At 42.0% G+C, this 25471-nt stretch overlaps 1 protein-coding gene across 4 annotated transcripts in view; it reads left to right on the plus strand.

Moving 5' to 3' along the window:
- SPATA13 (spermatogenesis associated 13) overlaps window positions 1–24968 on the plus strand; it is a 66228-nt gene extending 41260 nt beyond the window's left edge. For 3 of the 4 annotated variants that reach the window (XM_065408494.1, XM_065408502.1, XM_065408511.1), the window contains 8 exons: window positions 30–209; window positions 1314–1499; window positions 5304–5483; window positions 7633–7865; window positions 15080–15209; window positions 15781–16153; window positions 22021–22099; window positions 24794–24968. In XM_065408494.1, coding sequence (XP_065264566.1) covers window positions 30–209; window positions 1314–1499; window positions 5304–5483; window positions 7633–7865; window positions 15080–15209; window positions 15781–16153; window positions 22021–22099; window positions 24794–24968 — 1536 coding nt within the window. The remainder of the gene's footprint in view (window positions 1–29; window positions 210–1313; window positions 1500–5303; window positions 5484–7632; window positions 7866–15079; window positions 15210–15780; window positions 16154–22020; window positions 22100–24793) is intronic. The other variant, XM_065408518.1, reaches the window with a different exon arrangement.
- Window positions 24969–25471: the final 503 nt, after the last annotated feature.

A 25471-nucleotide genomic window follows, 5' to 3' on the forward strand; every position in this document is an offset into this window, starting at 1 on the left:
CACCAACTCTCCCCCCCCCCCCATTTCAGCTAATAAGTGATGGCAGCATGGTCTATGCAGAGGCACTGTGGGACCACGTGACTATGGATGATCAAGAGCTAGGCTTTAAAGCTGGGGACGTCATCAGAGTCCTTGAAGCTTCCAACAAAGACTGGTGGTGGGGAAGAAATGAAGACAAGGAAGCCTGGTTTCCAGCTAGCTTTGTCAGGGTTAGTAACCTACGTCTGTTTCTTTTCTACAACGAGGGCCTGATTCACCACTGCATTATTGCTGCTTTACATCAGTTTCCTGGTAAAATGTCAATATAACAATGCTTTGTTTTATTTTGTTAAATGTTGCTATTCTCGATTAAGCATTCATATCTTTATATCCTTGGTTCATGCTGAATGCCCCAAACCAATATTAAATTGAAATTAAGTGCCTGATTCTCCACTGCCTTGCATTTGCAAATCAAAATTGTAACTCCTTATGACCACTTTTCACAGGCATAAAAGACTACACAAGGGACAGGGCAAAAGAGAATCAGGCCCAAATATTTGCAATCTACTTGGCCACATATTACTGTCACTTACTCCTGGGTAACCCTTTCAAAATCCAAATAGAAATGAGGACAGAGACACAGCTTATCATTATCATTATTATTTGGACTATGTCCCATGGAGGTAAAGGAACCAGCACTAATACCACTCAAGAGTGGTCAATATGTACAGAAAGAGCACAGCAGTTTTGGGGATGGAGGTGGGAACATCTGTTCTACTCAGCATTCTCTTCTGATATTCTCACTTCAGAAAAATGTATTTTTAACTTTAGATGTGAGTGTGAGTGCCCCATTCTTTGGGAAAGGAGGACAATTGGGGAAAGAAGAAATGACTGTAACTGATTACTTCAGATCAGTGTCATCCGAATTTAACATGAAAAATAAAGCCACAATTTACTTATTTGAGTATTGGCAATGAGCGCCCACTGCTCATGGTCTCTCTAATAAATCTGCACTTCTGTTAACAAAAAATACAGGCAACATTTATATGGTGGCCTTCGGATACTATGGTGATGAAGGCCATATAGGTACCCAGAAAGAAAGAGTGGGCCCATTACTGAAACCTTTACATTAGTAGCCAGTGGAAATACTTGCATAAGAGTTACATGATAGACCTTATTAGGACTGGGGACCAGTTATATAATATTAATAATAATTAATAATCAGTTATGAGCTGCCTTTATTGTAATTAAATAAAGTTTGTAATAATTTTTAACATTTGTTTTTGTAACACCTTGCTGCACTACTCTAGCTGTCTTTTCTGTTATGAATGCAGCTACGAGTTAATCAGGAAGAACTTGGAGAAAATTGTGGTAGCATCCAGGATGAAGAGCAACATGCAGATGCTAGCAAACATCGCCAAAAAATTGCTGAAAACAAGGATCAGATGAGAACCAATGTGATACAAGAAATAATGAACACGGAGAGAGTCTATATCAAACATCTCAAGGACATCTGTGAGGTACAGTGTCAAGCCATAGACTTAGAGCATTCCACAGACCTAGTTTGAAGAAATGTCCCTTATGAGTGAAAACTTGAGCATTTTCTGTTGTCAAAAGATTCATCCTTGCAATTCTAAGGCAGTCAATGAGAATGCTCTCTTATGCAGTTCTAACTCTCTTCTTTATTGAACACCATAATATACTTTTTTTAAAGAACACTTCATTTTGTACCTGTTAACAATGCATTGCTTTCCTGACTGCAGTTTCCATGTTAGGGGAGAGAGTCCAGCTTACTTAGTATTTCCTACCACTTTGCCTCTGTAGATAACTGTAAACCCATGCAATACTGTAGTACACCTCTACCCCGATATAACGCGACCCGATATAACAAGAATTCAGCTATAACGCGGTAAAGCAGTGCTCCGGGGGGGCAGGGCTGCGCACTCCGGCGGATCAAAGCAAGTTCAATATAACGCGGTTTCACCTATAACACGGTAAGCTTTTTTGGCTCCCGAGGACAGCGTTATATCGGGGTAGAGGTGTATCTAATTACAATTTAGTGTCTGAATATTTTGAAGGTGGCCTGCAGAGGAAAAAATGAAAAATTGGATTTGTGCTTTTTTTCTGGTCATTTATTATGTAATTCTATTTTTTAAAAATATTCTGCTTGTTTAAACTGCAGAAAGATCAGTAGTATCAAGACTTACCTTCTCTGTTTGTTTTTTGCTGGAGTTTCCTTGGAAGACCAGAGACCTGTAATAGGAGCATTCTCACACCTTAATTGAAGTTTGAGCCTTTAACTATGAACGTTTTTTCTCCCACGTGTGGTTTGGGTGTTTGAGTTAGAATAGTAAAAAAGAACCAATGAAGGATGGTAAACAGCCTGACCAAAAAAATCACTTCTCCTTTCAGTTTGTTAGGTTTCACTTCCTTTCTGCTTGTTATGTCATAGTCCTATTAGTTCTCCAGTCATATATAGAATCTTCCAGGAAAAATAAAAATAATAAGAGCTGCCCTTCTAGTGTGGCAAACAAGCAGATTATTTTTTATCAGGCCTAAAGAAACAAAACAAAGGTACAAACCCATTTTTTTCAGGTAATCTTTAAAATGTTTTGCTAAATTTCAATTCCTTGAGCAAGATCATCATTAAGATACACTTTTTATCTATGCCAGGGTAAGTGTAATTAAATCTTATACTTCAGGACATAAGCTATAAAAGGTCAGGGAGGGATTTTTACAAACATGTGTATCTCTGACACATTTGGCTTGCTTCATGGTGGGTGAATTTCATCTTCCATTGAAGCATCAGGTATTGGCAATTGCTAGAAGAATACCAGACTGGCTAGACCAACAGTTTTGAACCAATATGACAAATCTTGTGTTGCTTTATGAACGTAAGAATTTATCTCCCTGACTTGTCCAACTGAATTGCCTTCTGTCTTCAGACTAGCCCCAAATTGCTTGCCTCTTTTGCCATTTATTCTTTCAGGTACCATTCTGTTGCTCCAGCTACCAATTTCTATTTAGTTATTTTCTTTGGAGGGTGTAGATGTTTTTTCTAGTGATGCAGTATGTGTGAGAAACTAACGTTAACTTTCATTGACTTAACTCTGTTGCTGAGATACATCAGAACGTACATTGATGTCAGGAGGAGCTGGAGCTCTCAGGATTTGGCCCACTGATATTAATTCTTAAACATCACTAATCCAGTTCATCTGTGGGTTTTTTTAAAAGACAGAGTGGCTGTGCATTTAGTGGACCAGTGCTAATGCACATGTTTTCCAAGGGGAATAAACGTGCCCAAGTTCAGCAAAGAGTGAATCACTCATGGCTGTGCAAGCAGGACAGTGAGGCTGGTGGTGTGCTTACATGTAGGTCTGAGTCAGAGAAAAATTTACTCCAGAGGCTGACCCAGAGTTACAAGATCTGCACAAGAAATAACTTCCCTTGTGGGAGCCTGTGCACCAAAGCAAAAGGCAAAAAACACCAACTTGGCTTGAAGCATTGGCACCTCCCTTAAAAGGCAGGGGTTGGGAAGGTAGGGACATGCATGGTAGCACCCAGCAGTACCCAGAAATGGTATTCAGAAACTCCAAGAGTCTGCTTGAACCTAGTTACCTCACTGCAGCAATTGCAAGTTCTTTGGTGCTAGCAGCTCACAGGGAGATCTGGGAGCAACATGCCTGACAGCGTCCAAAGGTACAGACCTGGCAAACATCTCCTAACCACACGGTTTAACCTCAGTGCTCACGTGCACCTGGGTTCCATACCCTATTGTGTGTGCAACAGATGTTTTCTGGCAGCCATTTTAACATACTGTATCCCATTCTCCCCACAGTGCGTTAAACAGCAGATATTTATTAGCTTGCCAGGTGTGCCTCGCTGCTACATATTTGTTGATCATATGCCTCTCTGTGACATGCGGCAGGAGCTGACCACTTACCTCAGCAGAACCCTAATCCTTTCTCTTCCTCCTGGCTGCACAGTTGTTTGTATTACCTGCTCTTTGGTACTGAATGCAGAGTAGAAGTTACTTCAAGTGCTTTGTGGGGTTGGAGCATTGTAACATATCTACTTAGAGACTGAGACAGATGTACTGAACTGAACCCATACAGATAGACATAAAAGAGAGAGAAATATTTGTTAATGGAGCATTTGGGTTTTTAGGTAGCAGTCATTCCAGTACCAGTTGGGTCCTGTCCATCTATAGATTTTGCTGTGTTTAAGCAGTGTTTAAACACAGTAGCACCTCAAGCGCATTATAACAAGGTAATCTTACCTGTGTGGCTGGGACCAAGCCCTGAAATACTCAAGGAACCATGCGCTAGTGTAACACCAACAGACCCTGGTCGTCTGCAGGCAGGATTGAACTTGGGACCTCTGGAGCTTAGTGCATGAGCCTCTACTGCATGAGCTAAAAGCCATATGGCCCTTAGATTCATTAATCTCTCTCTAAGTCAGTGGTGGGCAGCCTGCGGCCCACGGGCCACATGCGGCCCATCAGGGTAATATGCTGGCAGGCCGCCAGACAGTTTGTTTACATTTGCACGGCCACCTGCCCGCAGCTCCCAGTACGCGCGGTACGCCATTCCTGGCCAATGGGAGCTGCAGGAAGCAGTGGCCGGCACGTCCCTGCAGCCCGCACTGCTTCTCGCCGCTCCCATTGGCCAGGAACGGTGAATCATGGCCACTGGGAGCTGCAGGCAGCAGTGCAAACATAAGCAAACTGTCTGGCGGCCCGCCAGCGAATTACCCCAACAGGCCGTGTGTGGGCTGCACATTGCCCACCACTGCTCTAAATGGTTTCGGTGCCACTAGATGGGACAGAACACCACCCCCCAGAGGTGTGTGGGTTACACTAGCCCTAGCAAAGATTATCTTTAGACTGTGTTTTTACAGAATTTGGTCTCATCTGTACAGGCAAGATCAAACTCTGTCATAGCACAGTTGGGGCAGTTACTACTAAACACTGTGGCAAAACTGGTAGTGCAGGCTCTCCTCCTCCTGGATTGGTAGTTATAACAATAAAATGCAGCTCTGTATTAGATATTATACAAGTGCTGACATCTGGCTTCCTGACTAATCAACTCTAGGGTGAAACAGAATTAGGATTGGGAGAATCAGTAACATAACTGTTCAGACACACATCTGAATTTGTACATCCAGTTTTGTAGTGAATATGGCCTTGAAATCAGAGACCACAAAAATCTAACCTTGGAAAGCAGAATATCAAATTAAGTTGCCTTGTTCAGTACAAACTCCATTTTCAAGCTCTTGATCTCTTTCAGATTTGATACAAAGAGGTTTTCTTGTTTTATTTCCAGGGATATATTCGGCAGTGTCGTAAACATACAGGAATGTTCACCATGGCTCAGTTAAACACCATTTTTGGAAACATTGAAGATATTTACAAATTCCAAAGAAAGTTTCTGAAAGATCTTGAGAAACAGTACAACAAAGAGGAACCTCATTTAAGTGAAATAGGATCCTGCTTTCTTCAACATGTATGTCATTTAACTCCATTTTGCTTATGAAATAAACAAAATATGATTAGTAAATGTTAAACTACCATGAGGAAGACACTTTAGTTAGTGCTGATTATATGAAAACATTTAAAATCCCTCCCTTTTTTCCACCTCCATCCTTTGAGTAGGCCTATTTTCCTTGTAAGTGAACAGTCTTTCCATTTTCATAGCTATGGTGATCCCAAGGTCCCAGATGAACAGGACTGTTTCCAACAATCACAGGCAATGTTCCCTCTAATTTTTTCCATCCATATGCGGAATACATTTTCTTATGTGCACCGAGGTATGTGCCTATATGCACTACCAGTAGAAACAAAAAACTTAGATATAATATATATATTTTAAAAGTTACCAGAGGGATAATTACTCCAGCCAGGACAGGTTAGGCATTTTAGAACTCACTACTCAAAGAATTAAATTTAAGTGTAAGAGAAATAAAAATTATGAAATGTATAGACCAGTCAAAACACTATCATAACACTTTGAAAGAATAAAATTACAGAGCATATATGTGCATTGCAGGAAGTACCAAGAAGTAACAATAATAATAATACAAGTATGTGTTGGGAGGTGTGTGAGAAAGAGACAGAGACTCTGTGTGTGAGTGTGAGAGAGAGAGAGAAAGACAGAGACTCCGTGTGTGTGTGTGACAGTGACTCTTTGTGTGAGAGAGAGAGACAGAGACTGTGTGTGTGTGTGTGTGTGTGTGTGTGTGTGTGTGTGTGTGTGTGTGTGTGTGTGTGTGTGAGAGAGAGAGAGAGAGAGACACACAGAGACTGTGTGAGCTGGCTTCTGGGGAAATGTCAGAAACAATGCACTGTGTCTTTAAGAAAGGCACTCAGTCGACAGCCACTCACCATTCAGACCACAGCAGCTCCTTGTCCTCCTGAGCCAGGCTATCCCCTCTGCCCTGCTCTGCAGAGATGGGGTACAGGGGTGGGGGGAGGGTGACATCCTGAGAGCACCCTCCTCCCTCCCCCAGCTTCTGCTCTGCACAGCCAGCAGGAGGGTCCCAGGAGCAGCTGCAGGATGGACAACATGGGGGGAGGGGCACTTGAACACATGCTGCCTCCTGTGCACAGAACGGCACTTAAATCTCTCCTGCCTGGCAGCCCAAGCATGCAGCTTACAGGGAACACAGATCACAGGTTAACATTTACATAACTGCAGGTATCTGAGTTGATTTTGTTCTATGAAAACTACATCCAGTATCTTCCCAGAGAAAATATTAACCAGGGTGATTGACAAAGGTGAGAAAAGAGTCGCATATCATTGCTAATCACCTACATAACCTCCAAGTAGACTTGAGAAAAAAAGTTTGGCAAATAAAAATGTCACCGAAAAATGCATTTTGGAGGGTTCAATAACTATTCATGTATTTGGGTAGAACTCACTGAATAGTTCAGGCTGAAAAATACTCTCTTTTTTTTTTTTTTTTCAAAGTCATTTTGCTTGAAAAGAAAATGCTGTTCTCAAGTTTGGCCAGTTTAAAAAAAAAAAAAGGTGGGGGGGGGGGGGCAGAAAACCCAAAAATGATCAAATAGAAAAACTAAACAAAAAATTGTTTAGAGTCAATTCAGACATCTCACTCAACTCAAAATGACATTTTTTCAATTTGAAAAAATCTCTTAAAAATTGGTTTGGTTCAAATTGAACTAGATTATCATTATTTTTAACCAAAAAATCTATTATTCGCTCAGCTTTACCAATAACCATAGGAGGCTTCCAATTTCCAAGGCTCCTCAAAGAAAACTCCTTCTTAAAGTGAGTTTGATTATTGTGATTTTGTGGAGGCCTCTGTTTCAGTGTTCACAGAGAACCCCGTATGACTGAAATTCACAAATCTGGTTAGCGTAAAGAGATATTTGGTTTTTTTCCATTTCAGAAAGCAGCAAGCACTGCTAGTCAATGCACTCCCCTGCGATCCATATTAACAGGAGTTTCACCTATTACCAATTGTAGAATAGATTTTTCTGTGTTTTCTAAATAGATTGTTATTCAGTTTGGGTGTAATTTAGCAAACTGTCTAATTAGTGTAACCAGAAGTGTTTTATAACTTCAATATCGATTTTTGGTTTTGTCTTTTTAAGATGAATGTTTTAGCTAAAGCTTTGGTTTTTCTTTATAGCAAGAAGGTTTTGCCATCTACTCAGAGTATTGTAACAATCATCCCAGTGCCTGCCTTGAGCTTTCCAACCTAATGAAACAGAGCAAATACCGTCACTTCTTTGAGGCCTGTCGCCTGCTTCAGCAGATGATTGACATTGCTATTGATGGCTTTCTCCTTACACCTGTTCAGAAGATCTGCAAATACCCTCTTCAGCTTGCAGAGTTACTCAAATATACTACCGAAGAGCACGGGTGAGAGAATTAAAATGATCTGTCTTAGACCATAATGTTACCTTATTGCTAAAGCAGTCTAAGGTAGATTTGGTCAGGCAGTGGATGACAATCTGGCTCCTTAAGATCAATGGCAAAGCTGTGACTGACTTCAGTGGGGACAGAATTTCACCCAATATGTTTATCATCCTGGGACTATGTGAAAAAATATTTCAGAAACAATATACATGTTAAATAGTCACCCTTGAGTATAAGGGGACTGATCTGGAGAGAGAGAGAGGGAAGGAAGGAAGGAAGGAGAAGAGATTTGTAAATCAGAGTGAAAAAATACCAGTGATTCCAAGGGAAAAATGAATAAGGGATACATGTAGGGAAGAATTAGAAGAGAGAAGTGTCTCAGGGTATGTCTACACAGCAAAGAAAAACCTGCAGCTGGCCTGTACCAGCCGACTCGGGCTTGCCAGGCTCGGACTGCAGGGCTGTTTCATTGCTGTGTTGACTTCCCTCTCACCCCTCACGGTTCTAGAGCCCAGCCAGCCACAGGTTTTTCTTTGCTGTGTAGATACACCCTTAGAGATAGAAGAGGTGAAGATGGTCTTAGAAGAACAACATAAATTGAACGTGTTTAATAGCATTAAACATTGAAAAATATGTTCAAGGGGAAAAAAGATACTGAAAAATCCTTACGAAATGATGTAGTTAGATACTGCAAGAAACAAGTGAATCAAAGGGGGCGGGGGGGTGGAAGAGGAAACAACCAGTATAGAAAGACTCAATAATTTTGTGGTGGAAAAATATATTAGTGAGAGATACCCAGATTATCTACATTCATTGTTACTATCTTCAGTGTAGGAAACAACCCTGGACATAGGAACTTACTCAGGCAAAACTCCCTCTAAAGGTGGTACTGAATATTTTCATTCAGTGTTTGGTTAACTGGCAGCCAGTTCAGGAAATTACCATTTTCTTTGCTATTACTGCACTATTTCTTAACCCAGTAATCCCTTCTCCAGTATATATTTTTCCAGATGATGCCCATGATTCAACTGTCTTGGGTTTTTAACAGTTGTTTTGGTCTCTCCCCCTCCCCCCGCCCCGCCCCATTTTCCCCTTCAAAATTTCTTCAGAGCCCTCACAAAATTCACTTAGAAAATGCTTATCTGTGCTCTGTGTGGAAAGAGGCCATGGGCTTCCCTTGGTCTGAGCTGTTTAATTTTGTTCACTAAATGTGCAAAGGAACTGAGGCTGTCATTTTCTCAACTCACCATGAGGATACCAGTTTATCAGACCCAAGAGAGCCTGTGTGGTAACCAGAAACAGACTTTGCCTTCTTCACAGAATCATAGTCAGTGCTGCTTAATAAAGAATGATCTCCTTTCTGTAGAATACTGAACCAAACTATAGAACTTAATAGAGATTAAATACCTGCTTTAGTTCTGTACAAGTCTCAATAAATTCTGTAGGTTGGTATAAAAACTGTTGAAAGATTATCATTCTCTGTTAAATTATATTATTGTAGTAATTTCTATAAAGCCCTATTTAATATTGGTTTAATCCCCATTATACTCTATAGGACTTTTCTATAATAGAGAAGAGAACAAAAGTCTGCAAAACCTGCTTGTTTCTTGAGATATACGCAGAACCATTCAACTACGTGCATTGTTGTTGTTGTCGTCGTCATCATCATCACTCCCATAACTGCATTGGTTGTTGGCGCACCATCATTGATGAGCAATCAACCAATTGTCTCCACCCCGACGATTGTGTGTCAGTGCTTGAGTCTCCGCGAACTCCATTCCTGTCCACTCTTTTATGTTGTCAATCCATCTCTTCTTCTGTCTACCTCTTCTTCTCTTCCCCTGTACTGTCCCTTGGAGAATGATTTTGGATAGGCTAGATGATCTTGTTACTTGGCCATACCACTTCAGCTCGCGCTTCTTCACGGTTGTCAGGAGGTCTTCATATGACCCAGCGCATTGGGTAATGATGTTGCAGACCTCTTCATTAGTGATGTGATCAAAGTAGGAGATGCCCAGGATTTTACGGAAGTATCTCATCTCTACTACCTGTATCTTCCGTTCAAGTTCTGCCGTAAGGGTCCATGTCTCGCACGCATACAGAGAAATGGAGATGACCAATGCGTGCAGCAGTTTCAGTTTGGATTCCAGGGAGATGTTCTTATTCCTCCAAATTGGCTTTAGCTTTGCCGCTGCTGTTGTTTGCACAGTTCTTGCCCGAATTTCTGCCTTGCATCCTTCATCAGTGATGATTGCCCCCAAATACTTGAACTGTTTCACTGTCTCCAGCTCTTCTCCACTGGCAGTGATATGTGAGCTGATCCTATCGCGTTTCTTTGTCATCAGCTTGGTTTTCTCTGCACTGATTTCCATGCCATATTTTGCAGAGGTTTCATCCAATCATTTCACAAGGTTGGCAAGTTCATCTTTGCTGCCTGCCAGGCCATCAATTTCATCAGTGAACCGAATATTTGAGATTGTTCACCCCCCCAATGCTGACTGTGCATATGTGATCTTCTAGGGCATCAGTCATTATGTACTCCAAGTAGATGTTGAACAGTGTGGGCGAAAGAAGGAGCCTTGCCGGACTCCAACAGAGTGACCTTGTGATGCTAAATTTTTGGCTGCGGCTAAGGAAAATCGTCAGGCCAAAGTTCACCAGAACCAAGTTTGACTTAGAAAGACTCAGAGACCGAAACATTGCAGAGTCATTCCAAGCAATGATCAGCGGAAAATTTGCCCCGCTGTTTGCTCTAGAGGAAGACGTAGAAACAACAACCAACAATTTCAACGCTGTAATGAATGAGGCAGCAATGGACATCCTAGGAGACAGCTGTGAAATCACTCAAGAATGGAAAAGCTACAGGTATTGACAACATCCCAGCCTAATTGATGACATTCGGAGGAGAAATAGTAATAGATATACTCACCAAGATCTGCAACAAGATCGGCAGACCGGTGAGTGGCCCTCCACATGGACACAGTCACTAATCATCACTCTGCCAAAGAAAAGCAACCTGCAATTGTGTCAAAATTACCGGACCATAAGCTTAATTAGCCATCCCAGCAAAGTGACGTTGAAAGTCATATTGAACAGATTGAAGCCACAAGTGGAGAATATTATTGTTGAAGACCAGGCTGGCTTTCATGCTGGAAGAAGTACCACAGAACAGATTTTCAACCTTCGTGTTCTATGTGAGAAGTACTTACAACACCAGCAGGACATCTACCATGTCTTTGTTGACTTCAAGACGGAGTTTGACAGAGTATGGCACAAAGCTCTCTGGGCACCCATGAAGAAGTACAATGTTGGTTGTAAGCTTATTCTTACCATTAAACAACCGTATGCCAAGTCCAGCCATGCAGTTCTCCTCAATGGCACAATAGGAGAGTGGTTTTGCACCACTGTTGGAGTCCAGCAAGGCTGCTGCCTGTTGCCCACACTGTTCAACATCTACTTGGAGCATTGTCATCGTGAAACTTAAAACTAGGAATTTAATGTTGTTCTTTATGATTTCCTGCTAATTTAAGTGATGAATTAATGTGTACTGTGTGCTAGTGCACACTTAGTATGTGGATTGCCTGACTGTAATTTAAACTATAGTCCATTCATTTAGTAAGCAAGCAGTGAATCCGAGTTTCTGGCATACACTCTATAAACCATACAAAGCTGAACTGAGACCTAACTAACTGACTTTACTATGAACTCATGAAAAGCACTGTTATGGGCAAGATCTGTGTGTAAGCTTGGGCTGTCAGAAGTTAAAGGGTGATTTTATCCTCTTGCGCTCCTCCAATATCTTTGTTTATTGTAAAATGTAGAGGCCAGATAATGTGTTGGTATAAATCAATATAGCTCCATTGAAGTCATAAATCATTAATAAATAGCCATTCTAAGTACTTCCCTGTGCTGATTTACTTTCTGAATAAATTAAGCTTTTATCTTTAAAAGTTTGTGTTTCTAGCCCTTACGGTTGCAAGGAAAAGGTTCCATCTATGAACCAGTCTGCAGAGACCCAGCCTGAAACAATCTCTGTGAGTCCAACGTTTACAGTATTTACCTTGGAAAAATTCCCATTGAATACAATGAAATTTTTGCTCGTGGACGTAGTGCGGGATTTAGCCCAATAAGAGAGATGGATTATTGCCATTCAGTTCCATGGTTACTGCCATTATTCATCTCCATGGTTAACTTGGAAGCCCCATGATATCAATTTCAATGCCAGTATGTGTAGCTGTTTCACTGCTGGTAATTTTTGAGCAGGATCATCCAGTAATACTGGACTGTGGGTAGAGCTAGGGCAGGGTATCATCAGCCTCCCCCACATTTTCTGTTTCCCTCTCCTCCACCAGACTCACCCACACAACCCAGGCAAAAGAAGATTGTTTTGGATTGGTGGGAGCTGCTTTCTTCTTTATTTAAACTTCAGTATTTTATTTCAAAACTAATTATTATTTTTCAAATGCCCAAAAATGTGTGAGAGGCACCATAGAACAGTTAAAGACACAGAGTTTATAGTCTGCCAGTAAGGGCACCTGTTACACAACAAGTGACAGTAATAGACAGACCAAAAAGAGGGGGACTAAGATAGGAAGGGCAAGGGAAACAGTGATGAGATTGTGAGGTCACTCAATAAGGCATGTCCACCCTTACATTAGTGGGATTTTGTTAGTGTTACTCTCGCTTCTTATGTGTGATGTTGCAGAAGTGAGTTTCTAGTGGGTATTTGAATAGGGAGAGGGAGGTGGATTGTGAACACACACATCCAGACGTGTGCAGGTGGTAAGGCAGAAGCATGTGAGGAAATTTGCAGAAGTGGAGGGGAAGCCAGGGCTCTCAGTCTTGCCCCTCAAACACCTGTTTACATGCAATGGCCCAGCCTGTCAGCAGCCATTAATCAATCCCTCTATGTTCGCTGGGAGGTCGGTAAAACGATCCAGTGGCCAATTGATATTGGTATGTTGGTGGATTTGCACAAAACACAGAGCACAGAAAACACCAGCACTTAACAGAAGAAGGTTCTCGTCTTCCTCCCAAACTTCTATGACCAAGTAGCTTCACTTACTAGCCACACTGAGGCAGGATTCCAACGTAAGTTGAAGACGGGAATCGCCCTTGTTGGTCTGTCCTCGGCATACGGCACTGTCTGGAGACACGGCCTCCTTCTCAAGGTCTCCCGCATCATTCACTGCTGGTGAACAATCTGCCTCTTGGCGGCGATGACTGGGGATCGCTGCTTTAAGGTACACCTTAATGGCCAGATCAGTAGACCAAGAACTCTTAACTCAGGCATCCCTCAGGGCTCTGTCCTGGCCCCAGTACTTTTTAATTTATATACCGTGGATATACCAGCAACAGAGTCAAGGAAATTCATGTTTGTGGATGATATTTCCCTAGCTGTTCAGCACACAAGCCTACATACCACCAGCTGCACCCTAACCTGAGATCTTAGCAGAATGGCTGATTATTTCCAATGCTGGAAATTTAGGCCTAATCCAAAAAAACCCCATGGTAACTGCTTTCCATCTGAACAATAAAATGGCTAATACCAAACTTGATGTGCAGTTCTGCAGTGAGAGCGTCAGCCATGAAGCTAATCCAAAGTATCTTGGCATTACACTGGACTGGAGTTTGACCTTTCGACAACACCTCGAGAACACCCACGATAAGGTCAGGTCTCGTGTCGCGCTTATCAGAAATTGGCCAGAACATCATGGGGCTCCAGTCCACGGACCTTATGAACTGCAACAATTGCCTTGTAAAAAGCAACAAAGAGTCCTGTGGCACCTTATAGACAGACGTATTGGAGCATAAGCTTTTGTGGGTGAATACCCACTTCGTCAGACGCAATTGCCTTGGTATATTCTGCAGCTGAATATTGTGCACCAGTGTGGTCTCATAGTAGTCACACTAAACTCCTTGACACTCAACTCAATAATGCTATGGGCATAGTGTCAGGGATGCTCAAATCTACCCCAGTTGACTGGTTCCCGGTCCTATCGCACATCAGCCTCCACAGATTAGAAGAGCTGCTCAGACATCTCGCTTTCTTACTCGTGTCAACGCAAATTCGAGGATCCCACTGCACCATGACCTGCAGAACCCGCCAAAGACAAGATTAAAATCCTGCAACCCTCTATGGAACCGTATGAAGATCCTTACACCCAACTTTGATGCTGAGGCTCAATGGAGAGTCACATGAAGCACTTTGACCGCTCAAAACAAACAGCTCGTCGTTGATCCTCTTGAGGAACCACCAGGTTTTGATTTATGTCGGAAAGACTGGTGCAAATTGAATCGCATCATGACATCTCATGGGAGATGTGAACAAACCCTCTTTAAGTGGAAAATGAGGCATACACCTGTGGTCACCAGGTACAAATGATAGAGCACATCATATCTGAATGTCCCCTTTGTTCTTTTGCCGGGGGCCTGAAGGACATTCCACCAGCTCACTGCTGCGGCAATGTACTGGCTATCAAACTTAGCAACAACTACAAATTTATATCTATCTACCCAAGCCATACGGAAGAAGAATAAGAATCAATCCCTCCTCCTTTCATTTCTCCTTCTTTGTGCTCATGACCCCCTCATGCTCACAACAGCTAGGTAGATTTCAGCAACTCCTCATCCTCTGGATCCTTTCATTGGCCTTTCTAAGAAGAATCCTTGTACGAGACAGAAGAGGACATTCCTCTCAACACCTATAACATTGCAGCTAAGCAGCTGGGACACTAAGCTGTGCTCCCCTTATCAAGTCACCCCAGTCCCATGCCTCACTCCCAGCTATTGGGGAGGAGGGAGAGGAAAATATAATCTAAAAATAAATTATTAAAGAGAACATTGTTTTACACAACTGGATTCCTGTTATAAATAAACTCTTTGGGTGAAACCATGTCCCCATTGAAGTCGATGGGACTGGTGCCATTGATTTCAATGGAGCCTGGATATCACAGCTTAGGTTTGATTCTCCACCTCCTTGCCCTGTGTGTAGTAATTTACACCTGTGCAAAGTGGGTGATAGGGTAGCATAGAATTGTGTAAATGACTATACAAGATGCAAGGTAGTGGGGAATCAGGCCCTTCAGATTTAAGAACTCTGGTTAGGGGGATAAATTGATACTGTAGAGAATCATGCTTCAGACAGTCAGGTAAACTGTGTTGATGTGTTATATCCAGTGCATATAATGTGTTTGAAATCTGCTTCCACTTTACAGTGATTATAACAATATACAGGCAGCGTATGAGGCCATGAAGAATGTAGCATGCCTCATCAATGAGCGCAAACGAAGGCTGGAAAGCATAGACAAGATTGCACGCTGGCAAGTATCTATTGTTGATTGGGAGGTAGGTATCATTCTTCCATTTTCATGAAATATTTAAGATTAAAATGTACTTAAATGACTTCTGGGGGGCATCTTTTTTTCTATGGTAGTAGTTTATGGTGCATACATTTCATGTGGTCCTTGGTCAGTTAAAAGTTGAGTTGCTTCATTTGCAATGACTCTATTACTGATTATCTTATGTCTTACTCAGAAAGAGCAACAGTTATAACACATGTTTGTATCTTTGAGATTCCAAAGACATGTTGAAAGAGAACAAAATGTATTTTCTTTTAGGTTGGGACCATTATATCCGATTCTGATTTCTTGATAGTTTTACACTCGGGTAACTCCATTGACTTCAATGAAGTTACGCCTGGTTTGCACTGGTGAAACTGAGAGCAGAATCAAACCCATATTTTTTTGTGAATGCAGCTTGATCTACCTTTTATATTTATAGATTTAAAAAAAGTTCATTGAAACTGAAGTACAGTTCTGTCTGTCGTGTGACCAAATGCTACAAAAATAATAATTAGTAATATGATCGCTTAAAACTGTGTATTTATTTATTACACATACACTTCTATATATTTTAGGGGCAGGATGTTTTAGCCAGAAGCTCAGAACTGATCCACTCGGGCGAACTGACCAAAATCTCAAAGCAAGGCAAAAGCCAGCAGAGGATTTTTTTCCTTTTTGACCATCAGCTTGTGTTCTGTAAAAAGGACCTGCTGCGACGGGACATGTTATATTACAAAGGTCGGATTGATCTGGATGAGATGGAACTTGTGGACATTGAGGATGGCAAAGATAAGGACTTTAACATTAATATCAAGAATGCTTTCAAAACTGTGAATAGAGCAACAGAAGAGGTTTATTTGTTTTGTGCAAAAAAACCGGAAGATAAGAAAAGGTGGCTGGAGGCATGTGAAAATGAAAGGCGAAGAGTGCAGGAAGACAAAGAAATGGGTGAGTGCAAAGATGTACAGTGTGCGGGGAGGTGTTAAATCAAAAGGCAAAGTTTGGATTTCTCTCCTTTTTGGCTCTGTGCAAATGGGTTCTCACCCTTTTTGGGCAGCTGTGCCTGTTTACTAGACACAAACTTCAGCTATACAAGCGTCTGTTGTTTCCCATTCAGTTGTGTCAGCTCTGTGATCCTGAGACTGGGGATTGGAGTGGCTGTGGCTCTGTGGTGGGTTACATCTTGCACAACACACAGAGCAGAAGGCAGGATGAGTGCACTAACTGCAGCACAGACTACTCATTGAGAGCAAAAATCTGTCCCCCGCTGAAAAGCTTTGTGGAGGGAGATTCTACAGGGATGGGGGAAGGAATGCTCACTATTTGGTCATGGAGCAGCAGTAAAACTGCCCCACAGCCACTTTTGCAGCCCTAGATCAACAGTAGCTCCTTAATCCCCGTTCTATGGCCTTCCCCTGCTCTCCCGCTAGTCCTCTCAGAGCAGGTATGCAGCAAGAGACCCTGTGTAGCTGACTTCTAGGGCATGGGGTGGGGTGGAATTCCTCAAGCTCCCTCTGACTGCATAGTAGAACTTCATGTAGTTCTACTGGGTTATTGGGGGCCTTCCACAGCTTCAGAGATGTGAGAGAATTCACCTCATGAGGGGGAGCTTAGAGTGCCAGTAACAATAACCTGATATACCAGTACGAAGGGCTTGTCTACAGGTGAAACACTTACAGCAAGAGCACTGCAGCTGCACTGCTGCAGCACTTAAGTGGAGACACTGCCTATGCTGACAGATGGGGTTCTCCCATTGGTGTACGTAATCCACCTTCCCGAGAAGTGGTAGCTAGGTTGATGCAAGAATTCTTCCATCGACCTAGCACTGTCTGCACCCAGGGTTAGGCTGGCTTAACTGCGTCACTCAGGAGTGTGGATTTTTCATACCCCTGAGCTATGTAGCTAGGTTGATCTAACTTTTTAGCCTGGACTACACCTTATATGTGAACTAGTGGTTGGCAGCCACTTTTCTAAAGAACATTTTGTTATAAAGCCAGGCAGTAGTATCCTTAGGTCTGTGCAACCTATGTAGTATAGCAGCACTCAGCCAAGTTATAGAGGAGGAAAGGCCTAGTCATAAGTGAGGAGGGGAATGGGTAGAACCCTGCATGTCTGACATTGGATAGGGCCTTGCAAATCCTAGGACCAGCTTTGGGCCAAATGTAGTGTGTGTGTGTGTGTGTGTGTGTGTGTGTGTGTGTGTGTGTGTGTGTGTGTGTGTGTGTGTGTGTGTGTGTGTGTGTCGCGCATTTGGGATTTTAATTTAAAATTATGTTTGTTTCACAGTTTAATATTGGGCATAACCGCTTCAGTTTAATAAAATCAGTGGTAAAAGATTCAGCAGAATTGCACTGAGAAAATAGAGACATAAGAGGACAGTAGTGATAGGAAACATAAAACTGATTTTTACATTCCTAAGGCAATGGTGGGAGGGAAAAAATCCCAGTGTGTGTGTGTAATGTATGATGGCTGCTCTCTGTTATGACATTTATCTTTAATGGGGAGAGATGGGATAACTCATAAGTAACATTCTTCAGGACTGAAATGGCTGTAAATGACAGCAAATTAAAATCCAAAGTGCTGTGAATGTGATTTCCTGGATGACATAACTCACAAGTCATTAAAACTTTAACATGATTAAGAGCCTCATATTCCCAACCCACCCATAAAATAGGAGCAATCCCTATGTACGCCGAGGCTGATTCTGATCTCACACCAGTGTAACCCCATTGACTTTAATGGACTTCCTCTTGATTTACACCGGTGTAATTGAAACAAGAATCAGGCCTCTTGTGTATATATTCTAGGTAGTGGCTGTTCTCTGTTAGGCCATTATTTTCTCTCCTGCTGAGAAGCTCAATAGTTTATGGCTCTAAAGTTATCCTTCTCCTTATTCATGAAAATAAATGTCATCGTCATTCAACAGCACAGACACACACACACACACACACTGAAAGAAAAAGTCAAGACATTACCAGCTAATATTCCAACATCAGCCTTAACTTTCCCCCATGGACCATACGTTACAAGTAGCCAAGGGTAGCTGGTACCCAAAATAAAAGATGGAGCTGAGACAACTAAACAAACTACCTTGCAAATTAGTTTCCCTATTCTCCCTTGCTCTGCAGTGCACTGGGAGCCTATACTCCTGTTGGGCACCCCAGCCCAGCCCAGCCCAGCCATTGTTTTCAGAAGCGGCTTCTACATGGAGTGCATACCCTGCCCAGGCACACACTTACCACGATTGGGCCCATCTCCAGACTACTGAATATTAGCCCAGCGGAGCTCTAAAACAACATGTGCATTGGGGCAGGATGGCTGATGGGAAATAGAAGATCAGTGTAGTGCATTTGGGAACTAATATACAATCTATCCCATTTATCACAACAAAACGACTCAAACTAGCTCAAGCTGTCCAAAAAATGAGAGGGACTAATAGTGAATAGACTATCACATCAAGGAGTAGGGCTCCCTTGTTTACAAAACAAAATACAACATCCCCACCCTACCCCGGCCCCCACTTAATTTCCAAATTCTTGATGGGCCTTAGCTCCATTAAACCTGATGACTGGGCACATTGCAGTTGGGGATTTGTGAATTGGATTGGGCACAAGGAGATCAACAGCTAATCTTTGTTCATCTTTGGACCTTTCCAAGGTTCACTTAGCTCTTCCACTTTAGCTTTGTGAGCCAGGATCTGAGCTCTTTACAGTTATAGCAGTTCCTTTCTGGGGGTTCCACAAAAATGGAACCAAGAGAGTATGCAGGACAGCCCAAATTTCTAGGCAGTAGCTGTGTCAGTCCCAGAATATTAGAGAAACAAGGCGGGTGAAATAATCTTTTATTGGACCAACTTCTGTTGGGTAAAAAACAAATTAAGCTTTCGAGAGCTTGTCTCTCACCAAGCAGAAGTTAGTCCAGTAAGAGTTGTTGTTTCACCCACCTTGTCAGACCAAATACTACACATTTTGGGGATTTTGAAGTGCAGACCAGTAGACCCAGACAGTACTGCTGCTGCTGGCGCCTTCTGCTGCTGGCAGAGCTATGTACAGTTTATCAAAACTCATATGGTGGGAGAGAAGGTTTGGAACCTTCCTACAAGAAAACACATGGGTGCTAAACCTTCCCCCAAAAGTAATATTGCAACAAAAATAGCTACATAAAAAGGCCTGAGACTGATAAGACTGAGGAATACTATTCTAAGGAAAGTTGCAGCAGCCAAATCCCTGAATTTTTTATTTTACATCTTATATTTGAATGTATAATCTCATGACTTAACTGGCAGTGGGCATTATAATGATGATGATAATAATAACTTAGCATTTATAGAGGGCTTGATCATGCATATCTTGTAGTCCCAACATTTCCCTCGTGTTCAATGCAAGGAGTGCAAGTTAGGGATTTATATCTATAAAACATTGTACAAATATTAATTTGTGATGTGTGTAGCAAACAAAAACAGAATAATAAGAAAATGTATTTTCTATAATGTTAGATTCATAAATCCAGCTTTATATATCACTGCATATATGTGTGAAATGTAGGCTGCTGTAAAATATCCTTTATCAGACATTTCAAATGCTTGTTCAGACCAGGAGCACCAGAAGCTCCCTAGAAGTTAGAGGAGTTACCAGCACCCAAAACATGGCCCTGCCCCCGCTCCGCCTCTTACCCACAAGGTCCCACCCCCCATCGCTTGCCCTTAAGGCAGGTAAAAAGTGGGAGGCCATAGCCCTCCCACTTTTAAAAGTGATGGGGCCATGCCACCTGGCCGCCCCGTTCCAGCGCCCATGGTTCAGACCTAGTAGTATCCTGTGTTATATAGGTATCTTATGCTATAGAAGGGATGGTTCAAATTTAATGTCCAAACCCACTTTATTTATGTTGATATGCCCTCGTAAGTCTCTATGGCTTGGATCTCTTCTCCATTACCCAGGAGAGTTTGTTTTCTAAAATTTCACTTTTTTGGCATAGTTGAACACTATCCTTTAGCCAAAGCCAGTGGAAGACCTCTGGTATTCTCAACCTCAAACATCTTGTTTGATTTTGTAATTTATCATGCTGTAATTCAGATGAAGTCTCTAATTTAACTATTCAAGGAACAAATAAATCACTCTTCAAATTCTAAAACTTGAATGACTAGTTCTGTTTTCAAAGACATTTCAGTAGAGGTCAGAGCCTCCCAAACCATATCCAACTCTTTTGAGCTATTATAAGTGCATGCTGGGAATGGGCCACAACCAGCAGCTTTTTCTCCAAAACCACTAATGGTAGATCTAAGAAAACAGTCTGCTTCCTGCTGCTGCAACTTTTTGATTTCTTTGGCTGCTTTTTTGTCTCCAGGAAGAAAAAAAGAATTGAATAATTACAAATGAAATAAAAGGAATAACTGGTAACTGAAAGAGTATGGTCAGATTATATTAAAAACAGTCACCTGAGGGATGTAACTCCTCCATGAATGCAGGCCAGAAAGTGCAGGGAATTCAAAGTAACTGAAAAGTGTGAATGAAGAGCAGAATGGAATCCAAGTGGCTGCTTTGTTGGGCCACCTGGCTTTGGGTTGCAGCACTTTGCAGTCCATTGTATATATATGAATGGAACGAGAAGCACCACACACACCTTTTTAGTTGTGCTAATATAACACATTCATATGCTGCAAACAACACGCACAGTTACTAGATGAATCTCACACATAGGGAGATGGGACTAGAACATCAGTACTTGAACTCCAAAAACATAGTCCATTAGATGTAAGGAAAAATTCCTCTAGCTACACTAATAGCAGGTGCCTGTCCTCTTTGGGAGCCAGCCTCTCTCAGCCACATTGAAATCCCTCAGACACTTAACACTAGTACATTACAGTAAATTGTTAGGTTAGACTATGTAACATGACACTGACCATGTAAGTGTGTAAACAAGTGTATTTAATATCCCTCAATACACTGACATGCATAACACACACCAAAGAAGGCTACAAGCTCATCGTTAAAAGAAAACACCACCTGGTTTGTTCAAACTGAAGACATTAAACTGGCATTTTACAAAATGTAACAGTGACGTAGTTTGAAATTCATTCATATTCTTAGAGGAGCTTTTCAGCTTTTAAAATATATATTTTTATTAAATTTGGATCAACATAGATAAAATGTATAACACCAATACAGTAAACACAGGAACAGCAAAAATTGAAGTGTTGGTCTGAGGAAAATGGGTTCAGTTTTCTTTTACAGAATACAAGCAGGATTATGTCTATACATACTGTGACCTTGCTTTTCTCTTACCAGCTTTACACCAGTATATCTCTAATGACTTCATTTAGTTATCCCAGGTTTACCCCAGTGTGAGTGAGAAGAGACTCAAACCTCATATTTATCTCTCCTAGCAATCCAATAACTGGTTTGTGGATCCATTGGCTCCCAAAGTGTCATAAATCCACATAATCTTCCTAGGTGTTAGTTTGCTTTGTCATCACCAATTTAGCTGCGAGAGTTGTAAAATGACAAGTAGCTAGTCAGATCCCCAATGACCACCAGCTGGAGATAATTATTTCAGCACAGGTTGGCATCAATTTGTGCTCAAAGGGCCAAATTAGTATCTCAGTTATGCCAATGAAATGCCAGAGTTAAACTGGTGAAACAGTAAAATCTGGACCTGTATTTCTCAAAAACATATGGTACATTACTATTAAGAATTATTTAAAAATCACTAAAGTATCATTTTAAAATTGTGTTTGCTCAAATATTTTTTAATTTACTGTTATCAAATAGCAGATACAATATCTTAATACTGAGACCCTAATGTACTTTAAAATCCAGGAATGGAAATCTCAGAAAATCAAAAGAAACAAGCCATGCAAAATGCGAGAAAATCAAGGCATGGAAAAATTAAAGGTGAGTACAGTATTTAAGTATTATTGTAAGTTTTAAATATATCATTTATTTTTTCAGTATTGAACTTATGATGGGAGATATTTGTAACCCTTCTGCCAGTCACAGTTGGCAGCAACAAGGGCCGGGTTCAGTATCGAGGGGTTCCTTTTCAACAATACAACGCAAAACCGGCTTGAGCCCCCACCCAGTGACCTGGGACAATTACACATTATCCCGGGGCACCTCTAAGAGGCAATACTTTCCCTCTTGCAAGCACAGAGTCTGAGTGTAGCAAAAAACTTTTTTAATAAAAGGAGGGAGGTAACTCGGCATTAATTTGGGGAAACATCCCAAACAGGACTCATAAACATAAACCATGAGCGAAAGACCCACCCCCCAAGTACGTTGGGCAGTGTTCTTAAGTTCAGCAATCCCAAAGTCCCTTTAAGGTGCTCATCCCTTCTCTGCACCCCACTCACAGTTGTCCTTGGACAGTGCAGACCCAGAGTTCAGAGATGTATCTGCAGTGTTCACCTCCCACCTTGGGTGGAGGTGGGGGGGTGTAAGGAGGCACCTTACTCATGCCACTGCTCGGGCACTCATTCGCCGGCCCTCTCTGCCAGCCACCCTTCTGCCCACTCACCCTGCTTCACCACCAGCTGCCCTACTATCTTCAGGGCCCACCACTTAACACAGCTGTCAGTGACTTCAGCTGTTAGTTGGGGAGCCTCACTGCTGGTGCACACTGGGCAGTCTCTTACATCAGAGACACTGTCCCAAAGCAGGTCTAATACTTAGACCTAGGTATCAGTGATTTCAGCCCTGCAGCATGTAACAAGACTCTCAATTGAGTCTAAATTAGCTCTGCTATTACACAGTAGAGAGAGGAAGAGTCCGATGGTGCCTTAGGCAGGGTCCACACAATGGGCTGGTCTACACTGGGGGGGGGGGGGGGGGAGATCGATCTAAGATATGCAACTTCAGCTACGCAAATAGCGTAGCTGAAGTCAAAGTATCTAAGATCGAATTACCTGGGGTCCACACGGCGCGGGATCGATGGCTGCGGCTCCCCCGTCGACTGCGCTACTCGCTCTGGTGGAGTTCCGGAGTCGACGGTGAGCGCATTCGGGGATTGATATATCGCGTCTTAACGATCCCGGATAAATCGATTGCTACCCGCTGATACGGCGGGTAGTGAAGACGTACCCAATGAGGGACAAGTACCTGTTCCCATCCTGTCTCAACTCACTGGGCTTTGGAACCCATGTCCCCTGCCTAGCGAGTGCTGTTTAGTTGAGGGTGAGTCCCACGATTGGGAAATGCCAAGTTCAGTTCTCCTGCCCTTGATTCACATAAGGATAACAACCCTTTATTACTCCTGCCCCAAAAACAAGGAGACTGGGGATCCCACACCGCCAAAAGTGACCATTTGGGCAAGCAATCTCATCATGCTAAGCACCTAGGCCAGGTGGGTGTGCCCATGCAAACGAGATCGGCTCCTGAAGTCCTCTTCCACAGCTCATCACTAGATATCAAGGGAGAGCTCATTCAGACTCTGCTTACATATTCAAATATAGTCATTCTCTTTGATCCTTTGCAAATCTCTTTTGGGGTTAGACTTTCTAAAGTGATTTTATTTAGCATGTATTTCAACTTCAAAGCCCTTTATAAACTATTTACTAAATAATCCCTCACAAACGCCTTCAGACAGGCAAGTTAGTATTAGCCCCACCTAAAAGAAGACCTGAACAGAGAAGTTGAGTGATTTGCTTAAAGGTACAGAGGGTGTCAGTGATTTAGATGGGATTAGAAACTAAGGAATCCCTGGTTCCATTCCCATGTTCAGACCCTTCCACCAAAGTTCTCTCTAGAATTCAACACTGTTGATTTAAAATATTCTTTGGACCGAGATTTTGTTGTATTCAAAATAAAATTCTAAATGGTTTTGTGTGTGTGAGAGAGAGATTTGGATCACTTTTTGATGGGTTGAGTGGATGAGTTGAGCAGCTGGGAGTCAGCATGGGTCTGAGTGGGCAGTTGGTTGGGGTGCTTTCCTGGAAGGCTGGAAGAGGCATGACTTTTGTCTTTGTTCAAATGCATCAATGTCAAAATTTTGATCTGCAGTTGAGAGATTCTTATGTGCATATTAATATGTAAACATATCTATCTCTCAATATATATGAATAAATGGCATGTTACAAATTGGGCCAGATTTTCAGGGCAATGGCTGTAAAATATTGATCAGGAGATTGTGATCTCAATACTCAAATGTCAAAGTCAGAGAGTATTACCTTGGAAAACTATTTTCCCCTCCAAGGTACCTTTTCTTCACCAGTCAGAACATTTTACATAATCTTACCCAGCTATTGCTTAAAAAGTCAAAGTGTCTGCTACATTAACCATCTTTCCTCTTAAAAGCACAATGCTTCTGCACATGTTGTCTGGTTTTGTTAAACTACTGCTGATTTTCTGGACAATACTGTAAAGATATTTGAGGTCATACAATTATTTGTTTTTTACCCAATCAAAATTAAGAACAAAATAGAAAAGTGGAAAGTCAGATATGATAAGATCTGATCTACTCCTGTTGACTATGATGGCAAGTTTCAGACTTCATTGAGAGCTGCATTTGGCCCATATGCTCTGTGCATTTTCTCTGGGTTGATTACTTTGTCATTTGTCTCACACATTCTTCATTTTTTCCTTCTGCAGGTATAAGTTATAATGGATGTCCCATGCCTCCTCCACACCAGAGTTTACATCCTATTCATCAACGCCACATCACTGTCCCCACCAGCATTCCACAGCAGCAGGTCTTTGCCCTGGCAGAACCCAAACGAAAGCCATCCCTTTTCTGGCACACCTTCAACAAACTTACCCCATTCAAGAAATGAGAGGGCCAAAGTCATTGGAAGGACATTGGCTGAAGGAGAGATGTCTTCCTGAGAAGAACCTTTGGGACGTAGTTGAACATGTTTGAGCTGGAAAACCATGAATTCTCCCTTTTGGAGGTAAAGACCTAGCTCTGCCTGAGCCAAAAACATCACCTTTGTCTAGAAGGAAAATGAAGTTCATGAGGTTCTATGATGAAGAATCCAGATGGTTCTGAAGTAAATGTTGACATGCGTCAATAAGCATTGCTAATGAGGAGCACATCACTTGGTGACGAAGGCAAATTGCTGTTATTCTATAGTAGCAGCATCTAATCTCTCTTTTTAGTCGCACTGCATTAATGGTAGGGTCATTTGAACATTTCATTTTCCTTAATAGTGAATTGATGGCCAAATTTAGGATTAGGAAGGAATTCTTCCCTCAGGGCATATTGGCAAGGGACTTTAGGAGATTTTTCTCTTCCTTTGGATCACTGAGCAGGGGTCATCCATCAGGATCAGGTGAG

This window comes from Emys orbicularis, chromosome 1, assembly GCF_028017835.1.
Source record: "Emys orbicularis isolate rEmyOrb1 chromosome 1, rEmyOrb1.hap1, whole genome shotgun sequence".
Lineage (NCBI taxonomy): Eukaryota > Metazoa > Chordata > Testudines > Emydidae > Emys > Emys orbicularis.